The sequence below is a fragment of the Sus scrofa genome, chromosome 2 (genome assembly GCF_000003025.6).
Source record: "Sus scrofa isolate TJ Tabasco breed Duroc chromosome 2, Sscrofa11.1, whole genome shotgun sequence".
NCBI classification, from domain to species: Eukaryota; Metazoa; Chordata; class Mammalia; order Artiodactyla; family Suidae; genus Sus; species Sus scrofa.
In genome coordinates, this window is record NC_010444.4 from 18,413,417 (window position 1) to 18,429,815 (window position 16,399).

General features: G+C 42.0%; 2 protein-coding genes across 4 annotated transcripts in view; both read right to left on the reverse strand.

Annotated features, from left to right (window-relative positions):
* ACCSL (1-aminocyclopropane-1-carboxylate synthase homolog (inactive) like) overlaps window positions 1-16,399 on the reverse strand; it is a 160,515-nt gene that overhangs the window by 142,351 nt on the left and 1,765 nt on the right. The window lies entirely within an intron of this gene.
* ALKBH3 (alkB homolog 3, alpha-ketoglutaratedependent dioxygenase) overlaps window positions 1-16,399 on the reverse strand; it is a 39,299-nt gene that overhangs the window by 4,430 nt on the left and 18,470 nt on the right. For all 3 annotated transcript variants that reach the window (XM_021083167.1, XM_021083168.1, XM_003353890.4), the window contains exon 9: window positions 34-132. In XM_021083167.1, the coding sequence (XP_020938826.1) occupies window positions 34-132 (99 nt within the window). The remainder of the gene's footprint in view (window positions 1-33; window positions 133-16,399) is intronic.

A 16,399-nucleotide genomic window follows, 5' to 3' on the forward strand; every position in this document is an offset into this window, starting at 1 on the left:
GACCATGAAGCCACATGACTTGCACGTTCTCACCTGCCAGTCTGCTTGTGTGGCTCCTTCCATGATTAACAAGGTCCCGTGATCCAAGGGTATCTTCACTCTGTCCACATATGTGTAGTCTCCATTCTCTTCCTAGAAAACAGCATTCATTGTACTGAATGGTTTTGCTTCTATGATCGAGATTCAACAGAACGTGACACTGGTCAAAGAAATGTCAACCTCCACTCAGCCAGACTTCAGGGCTTCATTTACTGGCTCTGTCACTTGGTGGCTGTTTGACCTTAGGTGGGTTATTTCACCTCTCTCTTCCTGATTTTACTCATTTGTAAAATGGGATGATGACAGTACCTGCCATATAGGGCTCATGTGAGCCTCAACCGATATATGTGTGAATCACTGGAGACTGGCACATATTAAGTACCAGATAACAGCTATTAGCATTAGTATTATCAGCATCCAAAATGCAGAAAAGCACATTCTGGCCTATGAAGGAATTCAGTCATTTATACAAGAACTCTTTACATCTGCTTTATGCTGTGCCCTGTGTTTTGACGTAGTATTAGGAGAATAGGCTTTCAAATAAGACACGGTGTGATGAGTTTTGATCACCTTTTCACAATTTATGCTAATTCACTAATCAGTATCTATGTTAAAAACTAGTCACAACTCTTCCAAGAGCTATTCTGGTATTTTGGAGACAGATTCCTGTTTCTTTCCAGAACAGTCAACAGCAAGATTTTCTCAAAGAGGCGAGCTCTGCCTTGACTAGAACAGTACTGAGACTGGCTGTTGTAAGCCTTGGAGAATGGACGGCAACTCCTGAGGACCTAGGACACCAATGTCCGTCTTCCAGAGCTCAATGTCAGTTCATGTCCATTATCGGAATGAAGCTTCGCAGCACAGGCTGCAATATGGCCAACAGGTGGTATTACTCCTCCTCCACCGCTGACAAAGGGGTGCATTAAACAACTTCCTTGCTCACAGCCACAAAGAACAACTCAAGAATTGAGATGGGGACAGACCCAAGCTTCCTGATTTCTTCACCTCCATTCTGGGCAGATCTGTCCATTCATCTGCTTTGCTTCCAATGCAAGAGATTACATTTGGGTTACTGCAGGACTGATTTCACTGCAGTGCTCTGTTTATGTTTATTATTGTAGGGGTGCTTCTGAGAATGTAACTGTTTACAATAATTTCCCCCAGGAAAATCAAAATCAAAACAGTAATGAACTTTCATAAACAGTCTAGGTTCCAGGCCCCAACCCTTGGCAGTGACTTTATCAAGCACTGTCATAACTGTTACAAGCCGATGATAAAGCAAGGCTTGAAACAACTTTCGGTCTCAGTGACTGATTTTTGTGCCTGACACCTTCTGTCTTCCAGTCATAAGTAAGCACCACAACATTTACCTCTGACCCCTCAGCCGACCAGAGAGCAATGGGAAGATGACCCTGTCCTCAGGCGGCCCAGCTCCATCTCAGAAAAGCAACAGTTTGCTCTCTGAAAAAAGGATTCCAGACAGCAGAGGTGTATGTTCTATTGAGGGAAAGGTATCAAGGGAAAGCACTGCGCACGAGATGAGAGGGCCCAAGGCTCCGTGAGGTAAGGTGTAAAGTCCATACCAGATCAGGGTTAAGCTTAGCTAGAAACAGAACTGCTGCCGCCCTCTACATAATCCGGAAGTTCAGCAGGGCCTTACTTGGTGCTACATCAAGCACAGACACTAGGCCAGGACAGTCAAATGAAGTAGACAGGAAAAACGCTTAACCACAACATGAAGACAATTCTGAGAGGAAGTAGAACATTAAAACATTATTGGGATAATACTGTACATCAACTACACTTCAATTAAAAAAAAAGAAAAGAAAAAAATACTCTAAAGAGGAAAAGCATGTTCTAAGAAGAAGGAATTGTTTATGCAACAACCCAGAGGCCAAGAAACCAAGGTTCATCCTGTGTACACAGAGAGTAGGTGTGAGGAGTGATTTGGAGAAGACGCTGGAAAAATTAAAAGCCAGCATTTTCTAATCTGGTGTTGCTCTGCCAGAACCGCTGTGATAAAGTGCAAATATAATTTCAAATGCCTCTCCCTTGTTTAAATGCTTACATGACACCCCAAAGGTTTCAGGATGAGGTTCAAATCCCTTAGCTTGGCACCCACAGCGCCTGAGGACCTGCCTGCCTTTCTCTGTAGTTTCACCTCCTACATCTCTCTCATGGGCACCCTGTGCTCCAAATAAATGGAACTACTTACTGTTTTCCAAACAGGAAAAAACCCCACGTTACTGGGGAGGAGGACGGTGCTAGGGCGAGTGGAAGGGAAGATGCGAGCACTGTAACTCTACCTGGAGGCGTGAAGCACATGAAAGAGAATTCATGCGCAAGAGGGAAAAAATCGCCATGGACAGAGAGGGACACATTTCATTTCCTGTTCCTAAGATCTGAGTTTTTCAAATGAGAGAAAGCCTCGGGTTGGTATAAAACACATTACATCCAGTATCACCATGAGTTGTACCAAAGAGCAAGAGAGGGGGAGCTTTCACTCTGGAGGGAGCTGCTCTGTTCAGTCCCCGAAGGAGACGGTGATACCAGCGCACCCACAGTGAGAGGTGACGTTGTTACTCTGCTGCTTCTTACTGGTTCCTGCCGACACTCTTGGCTTAGGAAGTGTATTCCTAGTTCACAGAGGACAGACAGAGAAGAGAGCAAGGGATCCTACCAAGGCAATGCTTCCTTCTCTTGAGACCAGAGCGGCACCAGGCCACAGCGCCTCCCTTTAACTTCACCAAGATGCACAGGGACTTTTTCCACTGAGGAAGCAGATAAAAGGCAGAGGAGCTCGCAAGGTTGTGCATGAGGGCTGAGTTGATAAATGGAGAAGTGACAGGGATGCTGGGTCGGACTGTTTAGAGGAGAACATTCACAGCCATTAAGCCTGGTTAAGTTACCCAAACACAGCTCTGTAACCCTTCTGATTTACTCAGGTCTTTCTTCAAAACAAAACAAGACACTCCTAAAAGAGCCACGGCTTAGGATAAAATTTTCCATTCCCGATCCCCATTTCAAGAAACTTCTAGGGTCACAATCAGTCTACCAGGTGGGCTTTGCTGTTGATATTCTTGGCATTCCACAGACTTGAAACCACACAAGTAGAAGGGAAAAGCAAAAACTATGATTTTTTTTTTTGTCTTTTCTAGGGCTGCACCCGCGGCATATGGAGGTTCCCAGGCTAGGGGTCTAACTACGATATTTTTATATTAATGTTAATCAATATTCTCACTCCCTCTCCAACCATAGCCAATTCATTTGAATGCTTAATTATAATCTGCAGCAAATGCTGGGGCTTTCCAAAGTTCCACAACTCTCACCAAGATCTGAACCTATTCAGCTTCCTTTAGAAAAATGCTATTTTGGGGGGTGGGGAAGCCTGGGTGCATTTATTGTTATATCATTACCAACCACCCAACAGACAAGAAATCTAAACATTTTTCTTTTCATTGGAAAGGAAACTTCACCCTGTACGAGATCTTTGTGGATTTTTCATGTAATCGTGTCTTTCTTGACCTAAAAAGGTGTCCTAGAAATTACAAACATTGACACTTGAAAATCATCACTGGCACCTTTTTTTTTCTTCCTACTATAAAAGTAACATAAGTCCATCAGAGTAAATGACACAACTGCAATGTCCTGTGCAGTGTCTGCCTTCTTACTCTCTGACAAACTTCATAAGGGGAGAGCTATGTCTTTCCCTGTTGAAATACATTCAGTGCCTATCACACGTCGACAAATATGTCCTAAATGACTGAGGAAAAGCATCGAGAAAATACAAAAATCACTTTTAATCCTGTCACATGGAATTCATACAACACGTACATAGTGAATATTCTATACACACAATCATGTACTCATTTTTAACATTACATTGTGAGCATTTTCTGCATCTTCGATATACAGTATTTTTAAAATATGGTTATATAACACTCCTTTGTATGAATATGTTCTTTCTTTTTTAAATTCACAAGTTATTTTTTGATCACCTGTATATGTGAGGTGCTGGGCTAGTGCTAAGGACAAACAGTGATGTGTACATGGTTGGGAACAAAGATTTTAATATACCAGGAATACTTCAAAAAAAAAAAAGAAAAGAAAAGAAAGAAAGGAAAAAGAAAGAAAAAGCTGCTGCTAGTAGATCTTGGACAAAACATCTCTGAGTATTTTTTAGATTATAATCTTTAAAACAGAATAACTGGATCTAAGAGTACAAATTTTAAGGCACTTTGATTTATACTACAAACTGCTTCATTAAGAAGGTTACAGCCATTTATAATTCCATCAAGAAAAATATGACAGTACCTATCTTCTGACCATATTACCAACATGGAATGTTATCAACTGATAATGATGAAAAACATGAGAGAGAAATGGCAACTCACTCTTCAAACATAGAGTTCTTTAATTACTAACCCAGTTCACTGTTTTTTTTTTTTTTCACATGCTGTTTGCATTTCTTCTATTGTAAACTCTCTGTTCGTTCTTTGTCCATTGTTCTACAGGGTGTTACTGTTTTTCTTATTGATCTATAACCATAGATAGTAAAAGATATTTTCCCTTTGTTATACTTTCTGTAAATATTTTTCTCTCATTTGTTATTTGCTTTTTAACTGTTTATATTTAACATAGAGTAGCTCCAAAATTTTAAGAGTTAACTCCACTTATCTTTCTTTGGCTCTCCTTCATATTTTTTATGCTTAGAAAGCCATTTCCCATCCTTAGGATGTTAAATATACAACTCCATTTCCTTTTAGTTAAAAAAAGTCTACATTTTTAAAACTTAACTCTTTAACTCATCTGGCGCTGGCTTTCTACCTTCTGTCCCAGGCTTCTTTTCACAACAATTTCCAGGTACTCAAACTAAGCCTCCTGTTAGACTTTGTGGACTCACTCGGTCAACCATGGTGTATGCTGCTAAAGTGCCAGGCATGTTAGGGACTATATGTCCCCACCATTGCTAATTCTCACCACAGCCCTGTTAAGAATGTGCTATCCCTCATTTTATTATAAGCAAAGGGAACTGGCGGGAAAGTACATTTCTAAGGCAAAAGGCTGGCAGAAGGCAGGTAGGCAAGTATTAGACTTCGATCTTCGGCTCAAAAGCCTGCATTCTTTCCACCTTGCAGTGCTCTCTAAAGTGGTAGCTCTTCCTTCTTAAATCCTATAATACTTCCCACCTGAATTATATGGCACCCTGACTATTCTGTAAGGGTCACAAATGTCAGCAAGGAGCATAAACAAGGGATGGGGCCAGGTACAACACAGTGGGGACCATGGAGAACTAGAGAGCATGGGGCCTGCATACAGGGGTGGCCACACTGCAGCTCCCTCATTGCTCCTCTGGTGTTGCCCAATCTTCTGAGTTTTCCAGGAAAGCAGTAAGTGGGATTTTTACGTGAAATCTCCTGAGTTATAAATTTTGGCAACTTTAAAACACGAAGTGGGAGTTCCTGACGTGGCAGTTAAGAATCTAACTGCAGCATCTCGGGCCTCTGTGGAGGTGCAGGTTTGATCCCCAGACTGGTGCAGTGGGTTAAAGGATCCAGCATTGCCACAACTGTGGAACAGGTCACAGCAAGAGCTTGGATTCAGTCCCCGGTCTGGGAACTTCCATATGCCAAGGGTGTGGCCATTGAAAAACAAAAACAAAAACAAAAAAAACACTGGGAAGTATAAACAAAACAAGTCTGAGGACCAATTTCAGCTTAAGAGCTGTCCAACTGCACTGCTGGTGGACCCATCACATGACTCCTTTTATGCCCATGGCTGTTGTCCCATGTCAGCTCCCGAGCAAGGCCACGTGTTATCTGCTGGCCTTCTCTGATCCTCCTTTTTTGCATTCCACGTGGTAGTGTCTGACAGAAAGCTCAGGACACATATACTACTCTAAGTGTCATACTTTTTTTTCTTTTCTTTCTTTTTTTCTTTTTTTTTTTTTGAGGGCCACACCTGCTGCATATGTTGGTTCCCAGACTTGGGGTCAAAGCGGAGCTACGTCACAGCCACAGCAACGCAGAATTCGAGCCGTGTCTTCGACCTACACCACCGCTCACAGCAGTGGCCAATACTTAACCCACTGAACAAGGCCAGGGATCGAACCTGTGTCCTCTTGGATACTAGTCAGATTTCACCAAGCCACGACAGAAACTCCAAGTGTCATATTCTTAATCTCAGTGACCCCAACGCAATTAGAAAAGGCCATTGCTGTGTTGTGCTGTAAGTATCTAGACATAGTTCTCAATGCCACACAGCAGGATCTCATTGTAAATCCATTCCAAGAGCACAATGGGAGGAAAAAGTATGTATACATGTATGTGTAACTTTGTCCCCATGCTGTACAGTGGAAATAAATAAACAAATAAATAAATAAGTAAATAAAATAAAAGGCCATCTTTTGGAGGCAAAAGATGCTTTCAAATTAATGATCTCAAACAAGAGTGAGAAATAATGGTTCTCCAAGTCATCTCTGATCTCCTAGATGAACTACTTACCTAGAAAAATGTCCATCTTGTTACTAAGAAGATGCTTATAAAAACAAAACACAAATGACCAGAAAGGTCGGACAAAACAAAGTAGAAGCCCACTATCTGTTTCTCATTCCCCAAGCTCACGGGTAGCACTGGACGTGCAGTAACTGTTATTAGTTTCTTCACTGGAGGCATTGGGAAAGGCTTCGAGGCAACAGTGGGCCCTTGAGGCATGGAGAGAACTTAAGCGAATGAGAAGGCAGAGTCCATGCCTGAGGAGCAAGGAGAGAATGCAGCAGAAGGGGGCAATCACACTGGGAACAGTCAGACACCAAAGGAGGTCGGGCACAGGTTATGTAAAGATCTGACAGTCTGGCTGAGGAGTTTACATTTTATCCTTTGTTCCAGTAGGAGCAAATAAAGACTTCTGAGTTGGAAAACAAACTGATGACAGCAGAGAGCTCAATCTTGGCTCTCTGCTCCTCTTTCTCTATTCTTTTGCCCTGAATTGATAATGTGTAATTCCATAGCTTTACATACTATCTAGATTATTAGGTTCAATTCAGTTCAACAAAGAGTTGTCTATGCCACGTGGAGCAAGTGATTCAATGTGGTGCCTCAGCCGCCTCGTCTGTATGATGGGGAGAGTAGCAGTACTGACTCTGGAAGATTCCTGGAAGACTGCATGTAAAGCACTCGGCGCAAAGCCAGGCACAGTCAGTCCTATACACTTGTTATCTACCACTATCCGCTTCCTGTTGTTACTGTGGTTCCTATCCTGACAATTCCCAGATATACCTCCAGAACTGGCCTGACATCTGAACCCTGAACTTCATAGCCAATGTCCAACTTCACGTTTGGAAGACTCGAACATCTCAAACTCAGCACGTAGAGGCAGGAACTCTAGATTCCCTCTACAAATCCTCCCCAAACACGAGCACAATCAAATGCAGCCCCCGTCCCCCGCTCCTCCTCCATCTGAGTAAACACCTCCAACCACCAACTGCTCAAGCCAGAAACCTGGTTCGCCCTCAAAAATCTACCTCAAATTCATTCACTGCGTTCCTCTCCACTGACACCATATGAATCCAAGTCAACAGTTTCCCTCTAAAAATACTGCAACAACCTTTTATTCAGTCTCCCACTCCTGCCTCTCCCTGAATTATTCTTCACACAGCAGCCAAAGTGCTCTTTTAAAATTATAAACCAGATCATGTCACAACTTCATTTATTCCCATTGCACTCAGAGTAAAATCCAAACTCAGAGCTCTAACAAGTTGTAATTATGTCTCTCTGCTTATTTATTTTCTAGTTCCTGTAACATCTGTGAGGGCTGGGCCTATGTGTGCTGTAGTTACTGCTATATCCCCAGAGTTCAGTGTAGTACTGGACACATAGTAGGTGCTTAATTAATTTTTTTTTGGGGGGGGGAGAGAATAAATGAATGAGCTATTCCTGAAAATACCTGGCACCTGGGTATCAGACAGAATTGAAGGAGAAACTATTGGAATTAAAGATATCAGTGTGGAAAAAGGTCATTTTAGTATTTCAGACATGTGGTAAAAAGAGCCTGGGATGAAGCCGCTGTTAGAAGGATGCGTTTTTCAGACATTTCAAGAAGGAATTAAGAAGAGTTGGGGATTGAAACAATTAAAATGAGAGAATAGGGAAGAACTGAAAATAACTTAGGATGTAAGCCTGACCAAGAGAATGATGACATCATGAACATAAAGGGACTTAAAACTGTGGCGTTTTCTGAGAGAACAATAATAAATCTAATTTTCAATTTCAGGTTAGAAGTTACATATGCTGTTGCAACTGGAACATGTACAAAATGGTAACTAGAACCTGAGATAAAAGTCAAAGATGGAAATAAGACTCAGAAGTTGCTCCACCAAACAAGAAATGGTTGAAGCTATAAGAACAAATGAAATCTCATTTACTTATTTATTCAATCAAAATAGACACAGAGTGCTAAACGCTGGGGACATATGGTACACAAGAGAGAAACGGATCTTGCCTATACAGCATTTACAATCTACTACTGGTTCATAATTCCTAAAAAGTAATATAGATAGGAGTTCTCTTGTGGCACAGTAGGTTTAGGATCCAGCATTGTCACCACAGCAGCTTGGGTTGTTATTGTGGAGCAGGTTTGATCCCTGGACCTGGAATTTCTACATGCTGCAGGCATGGCCAAAAAAGTAAAAATAAAAAATAAAAAAAAAGAGGAATGTAGACAAAGATAACAGAATCAAAGACAATCTTGAGCAGCCATATTTAAGGGATTGAATGTAAAGGAAAAAATCTCAAAGGAGGCAGAAAAGTAGCAATAAGTGTGGGAATAGCTACGATAATACAATATTTCAGAAGCCAAAAGGAGAAAGCAAAAGCAGCTAACAAGTGGCTGAGTTTCAGGCAGAGAGGTGCTGGATACTGGTGATGAGCAGTACAAGGCAGAGGAGAATAAGAAAAGGACAGAGTACTCGCTCTTTAGAACAGTGGTATCAGCACATTAAGCAGTAGGGCGGGACGGCGCTAAAGAGCAGGTATTACAAAAGTGAGTTATGTCAGAGGAAAGAGAAACTGCAGATGTAGACAATGTATTCCAGAATCTGTGCTTCAAAATCAAGAAACCCCCGAGATATTAGAGTGTCTGCAGAATCCAGCAAAGGGTTTTCTCAAGATGGTGAGAGACAGAATAGGGATTTCCCCAGCTCTCCGGTCCAAGAGTCAGTTACATGGTAGAGCTGTTGACAGGTCTGGTCAAGGCTTTTTTGCAGACTGAAGTGATACTAAAAATTAAATGCTACCATGTGCTACAGATACTTAGCCTGCTGGAGCCAACTGTCCCTTTACTTGCCCTACCTCCCAACTTATAACTATGCCAATAATGTCCCCCTCTCCTCTTTTTTTTCTTTCTTTCTTTCTTTTTTTTTTTTTTTGCTTTTTAGGGCTGCACCCAAGACATATGGAAGTTCCTAAGCTAGGGGTCAAATCAGAGCTGCAGCTGCCAGCCTATACCACAGCCACACGGGATCTGAGCCACGTCTTCGACCTACACCACAGTTCACAGCAACGCTGGATCCTTAACCCACTGAGCAAGGCCAGGGATTGAACCTGCATCCTCATGGATACTAGCTGGCTTGGTAACCCACTGAGCTACAACAGGAACTCCTGCCTGCTCCTCATTTTAAGTCCTTTATTCCCAGCTTGGTTTCCCAATCAAATTGTGGTGTAGCCTTGTCCTTGAGAACCTGGCTTCTAGATGGCTTCATGGATCATCAAAGCTTGCGGCTATATTTGGACAGCAAAGCTGTTCCTCTAGCGCAGATATAAGAACACAGCTGGACTTTTTGTTCATGGCCGTAACATCTTTTAAATCTGACACAAACAAAACACATTAGTTATGGAAATTATGGAAACAGAGTAAAGCCACAACCCCACAAAGTCATCTCTACAGTTATTCTGCTGACTCAAACCACACTTCCAATGATGGCATCCTCAATATTGATCTGAAAAACATTACTTTAAAAAGAGAAGCAGCTGTTTCTGAAATAAGATCTGCTAAAGTTGGAGGCTAACTGGAAAAGCATAAATTTGAAATGACTGAGGTTATCTGTTCAAAATGGTTTTGAGCTCAATTGCCACACAGAAATCTTGGCATTTTTATCAAACCTTTCCCCTGATTTGGGGCCTGGATCTGGAACGGAAGGTTCTGGTGAGGTGCGTGAGAATACCAAGCATGAGGGACTGGCAAGTGCAATCAAGCAACCTACAGAGGGCCGCCCAGTGATCCTCATAGCTCAGTAAGGCAGGACCTCACCTACACCTCACTCAGAGAGGCGGGTCTGGGAGGTCTGGGCAGTCATTCAGTGCAGCAGAGGCTCTCTCCACAGGCACCCAAGCTTAGCACCGCAGACCAGACTAGCATGAGGACTCCTGCCTTTCCTTCTAGACTGGACATGGTAGAAGGTGAATGCAGTTTACAGAGAAACACCTGCCTGCCCATGGCGTTTGTAGTTCAGATTTGTTGTTGATAAAGTTCCAGGGGTGGGATTGGGATGAGGAGTTTACTGATTTTAAGCAAAAAACAAGCTTGGCTTTACACTTACTGTTATAGTTATTCTAGCTACACTGAATGTACTTTTGAAACCAGAGGACAATGTAATGAAGATTCCACTCTTGCTGATAAATTTCCAAGAAACGCAACTTAAAGGAACTACTATCTTGAAAGAGCTTCCACTCAAGACTGTAGCGCCAGAAATAAAAGCTCTCAAATCAATCAATCAATCAATTTTAAAAAAGGAGTTTCCACTGTGGCACAGTGGGTTAAGAATCTGACTTCAGTGGCTCGGGTCACTGAGGAGGTGCAAGTTTGATCCCTGGCCCAGCACAATGGGTTAGAGGCTACAGCACTGCTGCTGCTGCAGCATAGATTGCAGCTACGGCTTGGATTCAATCCCTGGCCTGGGAACTTCCATCTGCTCTGGGTGCTGCCGTGAAAGAAGAAAAACAAAGAAAAAGAAAACAAATAAAAGCTCTCTCTCCTCGAAGATCATACAAGAACAAATTCCATGAAGCCTGACATCCAACTGACCCCAGTCACCAGCAAAAAGTGCAGGGTTTTCTGATCCATTACATCAGAACACTCTTCCAAACTGTTCCTGGACATAACCTGATCAGGCATAATTCCCCACACCCACCCCTGCCGCCTTCCACTGTATCCACTGGAATTCCCACTCAGTGATGAGCAAATACCCCTAGATCTTCAACCTCATGTGCTCTGAAGGTTCCCCCTACTTCTTGACCTAGTCAAAACCTAGCTCTCTCCAGAAGATTCCAGATTCTGTGAAATCCTCCCCTGTGGAAAACGATCATGTCTCTAAGATCTATATTCCTCAGCAACACTTTCAGACCATATTCCCATGCCTCTCTTCAAGATCCTTGCTCCTTTGAGCTGACATCATTGAACCTGTCCACCTCTCTTCTCTATCTTGGTCCCAGGAATATACAAGATCTAACAACCTCCTAATTGGTCCCTGGCTTCCATTCTTGCTCCTGTCTAGTCTGAGTTCCACAAAGAAGGAATTGATCTCGTAAAATTTTAATCAGATCATGTCGCTCTTCTGCTTAACACACTTCAGTGGCCTCTAGATGAACTAAAACTCTGCTCCTTCCTGAGGCTCATAAGTCTCTGCATGATCCGGCCCCTGCCCACTCTTTCGATCTCATCACCTGCCACTCACTCTCCTGCTTGCTCCCTCTGCTCCAGCGTGGGGCCCCCTCCTCCTTCCTCAAACTCACTAAGCTCTTTTCTGCCTCAGTTAAGCAGTCATCCACCAGGAAAATGTGACTTTTGAAAAATGAGAAAATTACCAGAAGGCTTAGGAGTAGTTTTTTCGAATATGGCAAAGCAGAGGGAAAAAAACTCTACCATTGAAAGGGGTTTAAAAAAAAAAAAATCCAAGTTTGCAGGCAGATCTCATACCTGATCAGGGTACACACAAACTTGACAGATCACTTGGGAAAAGGCTGCTCTCTCAAGATTGAAATTACTCCTGGTGGCAATACAAAACTGGGAAGCCTTTTGCAAAAATGAACTATTTCCACTGACCGTCAGGACATGGATAGATTCTAGCCTGAGACAAGGCCCCAAGGAAGCAAATGCTGATTCCAACTCCCAAAAGATCTCATCTGCAGAGAAACCAGATCCTCCCAGACTACTTCTCTTTATCCACTTAAACATGCATAATCATTTACTCACTCACTCACTCACACTCTCCAAACCATCACAAGACCCTAGAGACAGGAGCTCAAAGACAGTCATCATTCCTAATCCCAGGCCACTTTACCTTCCCCTAGTCTCCCCTGCACTCTCTCAACGAATGCCATTTACAGGCCAAGGGAAACTTGAAGGTTAGCTTCACTGCTATTCATTTTCATTTTCAATTTCCACATCAGAAAAGTCACCCTAGCATCCACCATTTATAATAGCTTAAAAATTCACTGATTACTGCAACAACTTTCATAGTGTTTTTCATGGGAAAACTTTTCTATTACTCCCATAATATTACTTTCTAATTATCACCCCCATTTACAAAAAAAAGGAGTAAGTATAAATAAGGCAGATAAGTGCTTTTTACAAACATCAATGACAGAAACAAGAACCAAAACCTGATTTCCTATATTTCATTAAGGTATGTATTAAAAAGATGATGGGTATCCACAGTTTCTTTCAAGTAGTTCTTGTCAGTTTTCAGAAGAGATGCTGTAACAGAAGACGGACTAGTAAGAAGCATGGCTGCCTGGAGGAGCCACAGTGGGGGTTCTGGCTGAGGTCAAGGTTCAGCCACCATTCCATGAAATAGTATATCATCTAGTTTACCCAATTTTCAACTTTAAGCTAGTCAGTTTGTATTATTTTGGATTCCCATATCTTCATTTCTTCTAAGGTCCTGGGAAAATGTTGGTATCTATGATCGAACCGACCTTTTCCTACTTCACTCTTCTCAGCAGTATATAAAAACCAGTTAGCAAGGGAGGCGCTAGGACCTCTCAGAACCTCTACCATTACAAGTGCTTTCACAACCATCTCTTCTGGTGATATGAACAGAGTTCACATCCTTTAGAAGATGCCAGAGAGAGGAATGGTTAGAAAAATGCCCAGCTTGCCTCAACTCAATCACCTTGAGGTGGACAGAAGCCACTTGCATTTTCAGGATTCAGCTGATGAAGGACAGAGCTTATTCATGGGCAATTTTCTAGAAAAACAGGGCTTTTGGCATCTAAACCTCCAATGCATCACAAACTTCCTGCTATTATCTAATACCCCCCCACTCAGCCATCACTGTTTCCATGGTAACCGACAGAGAAATAGCAGCCTGCCAAATGGCTTTTGTAGTTCCTTTTCCAGCTTGTTTTTCAGTATAAAATTAAAGCTATCCTGGGAAAAGAATCAGACTAATCTTTATAATAGGGACACGATACAGTTTGAAAAGTACAACTGGGTTTGGGACAGGAATGTAGAAAAGCTTTAATGAACTCAGCTTGGTAGAATAAAAAAGGTTCTTGGTTTCTAAAAAATGTCTACTGAGGTATATTTGGTAAGCTTTACTTTTGTCTTAAGACGGTATATCCTGACGTTGGCCAGAAGACAGATATGATGCTATTCACTCAGGTTTAACTGAATTAACAAAAGAAGGAATGGGATGAATGGAAGAGCAAGATCAGGCAGGTGTACTATGCCCCCAAGGACCAATATCTTTAAAGGAGCTGACGCTGAAGTCAAAATGAATGAGCAGGAGTTGACAGACCTGGACTAGAGGACAGTGAAACAAGGATTGGCATCTTGGAGGAGTGACTGTTTAATCCCCGGGATGATGCATGCATGAAGCTCCTGAGCCAATAACATGAATCAGAGGGGCACTGATGCTTAGGAAACAAAGGTCTCCTCACCATCTCAGCACAGTGAGAAATTGTTAGGAATGCGATGTGTGGAACTGGGGCAGCTTCCAGAAGATCAGCAGCTACAGAGAACTACTTAAGGTGCCAGACTGCAAAACAAATAGCTTTTGCAGGGGTGGAGGAGTTTGAATGTTAAAAAAAAAAAAAAAAAAAAAAAAAAAGGCTAATTCTCTTTGAAAGTGGCCCCAAACATGATTTTCTATCTCAAAACATCATACTTAAATGAAGCACAGGAAATCTCATGATTCTTCCTTCTATGTCAGCTTTAGATGAGAAATTTTGATTTAAGTCAAAACGGTATGACCTTCCCCTCTGATAGGTTAAAACTAACTGGAGTTTGAAGGAGATTCCCTTCCACAACTTCCAGCACACTCCAAATGTCTTGTTGACAGACACAAAAATTACAATCTATAGTGGCACAGCAAGATAAGTTACTAGGAGATACAGAAATTCAGGCTCCTAACAATCCCACACAGAAGACTAACCTAATTTATACTTTTTAACTTATGCTTTTGCCTTGAGTTGTATGAATCATGAGTCATGTTCTCACAGCTATCACCGTAGTTGAAAAAGTAGACAGATTTGCAAAAACCATTTCCTTTCAATCCTTCAGAAAAGGAGTCATTATCCTAAGATAAAGCTGATGTACTCTAAGGTACATTTCCAAGGCTGTCAACTCAAAGAAAGGCTTTTGTACTTGTAGTTTAGCTAGATTTGTGGAGCCTGAGATTTTTTAAACCTGTTAAAGAGACTTCAAGAAATCTTTCCAAAAGTTCCAACCTGGGTCTTGTTTACCCAGAATGGAGTTCATAGGTACTGGGGGAAAAATAATTTTAAACTATATTCAGTCATACATGATTATAATTCCAAATATATTAACCTTCAATTTTCCCATCTTAAACAAAAGCCAGAACTGAAAGAATATACAACTCCATCAAATTCAATCACAGCTAAGACTATGCCAGAAGCTGACACTTTACTAGAGTCAGTAACCTGCAGTACTGATACATTCATATTTCTTCCCAAATCTATTTCCTCAGCCAACTTTGTTTCAAGATCTCAAATTTTCTTATTTATCAGATCTGCATTTTCATCAAATCAGCTACCATAGTTATAGTGCAGATTCTCCTGCTACCGGCAGACAATTAAAGGGATTTAACCACACCTTTCATGGTCTGTGCTTTCTACTAAAAATAAGAGGCCGTGAGAAGACAAAGTTTCAGTTACATATCATCAGTCTCCCTCTAACATAGAGATTTTGTTCCAAATGGCTGGCTTCAGAAATAATACTACATGGTACTTATATTTTCCATCCATGCATTAACCTGTAGCATAACTGAATTATATTACCAAGAAATAGCTCTTAATCACCATGAATATGTTTTTATTTAAGAAAGCGAAGACCTTCAGCTGGCTAGAAGTGAAAAGGAATGGGGGTGTTCTGGACACCAAAACACTGTTAATGCTTAATAGCTGGAAACTGCTTGTACAGTAAAACTAATTATCCAGAAAGCATGCTTTGGGAATTCCTACGCTTAAAATCAATAAATAGGCCAAAATGTTTTTTAAAAGGGATGGTGGTGGTGGTGAATGCGCGTGTGTAAAGGAGTAGTAATTGAATACTTAAATACTTGGCAACAAAGAAATAACTGCAAAGAACCAAAGACCAGGATTATACTAAAGGCTATACTGGATAGATTACAGTTTGCCCATCAGAAAGCTGGAAGGATGACGCTGGGAGGAAGGCGGAGCACAAGCACATGCTAGATCATGAGCTCCAGGAGGGGAAAGATGACTTCACCTTACTTACTCACTCTATCGCCCCAGCTCCCAGGACCACCCTGGGCAAAAAGCTGGTGTTCTGTATGTCTGGCTTGAGAAGAGGGTCTGAATTTTATTTACTTATTTATTTTTATGGCCGCACCCGCAGCATATGGAAGTTCCCAGGCTGGGGACTGAATCTGAGCTGTGGCTGCTACCTACCTCACAGCTGTGGCAACTCCAGATCCTTAACCCACTGTGCAGGGCCGGCGAGGCGATTGAATCCGCACCTCTGCAGCGACCCAAGCCGCTAGAGTTGGATTATTAATCCACCGCACCACAGTGGGAACTCTGAGGTCCGCAACTTCAGACATGTGGTGTTTCTCTACTATTCATATAACAGGAGACTTATTAAGGGCAGGATGAATTCTTCCCATGTGTGAACTTGGGATTTAACTGAGTGGAAATCTGCATATGAAGGCATAACCATACCTAAAAAGAATATGGCAAAGGTTGGAGAGCCTGCTTCTTAAGTGGTACCACAGTACACAAGAAGGCTGACAGCCAAAGAAACTGTGAAGGCTATTCAAAGTGCTCAGGGAGTGAGTTCACCCGGTATGTCGCTGGCAACTGACAATCCCCCACTAACAGAT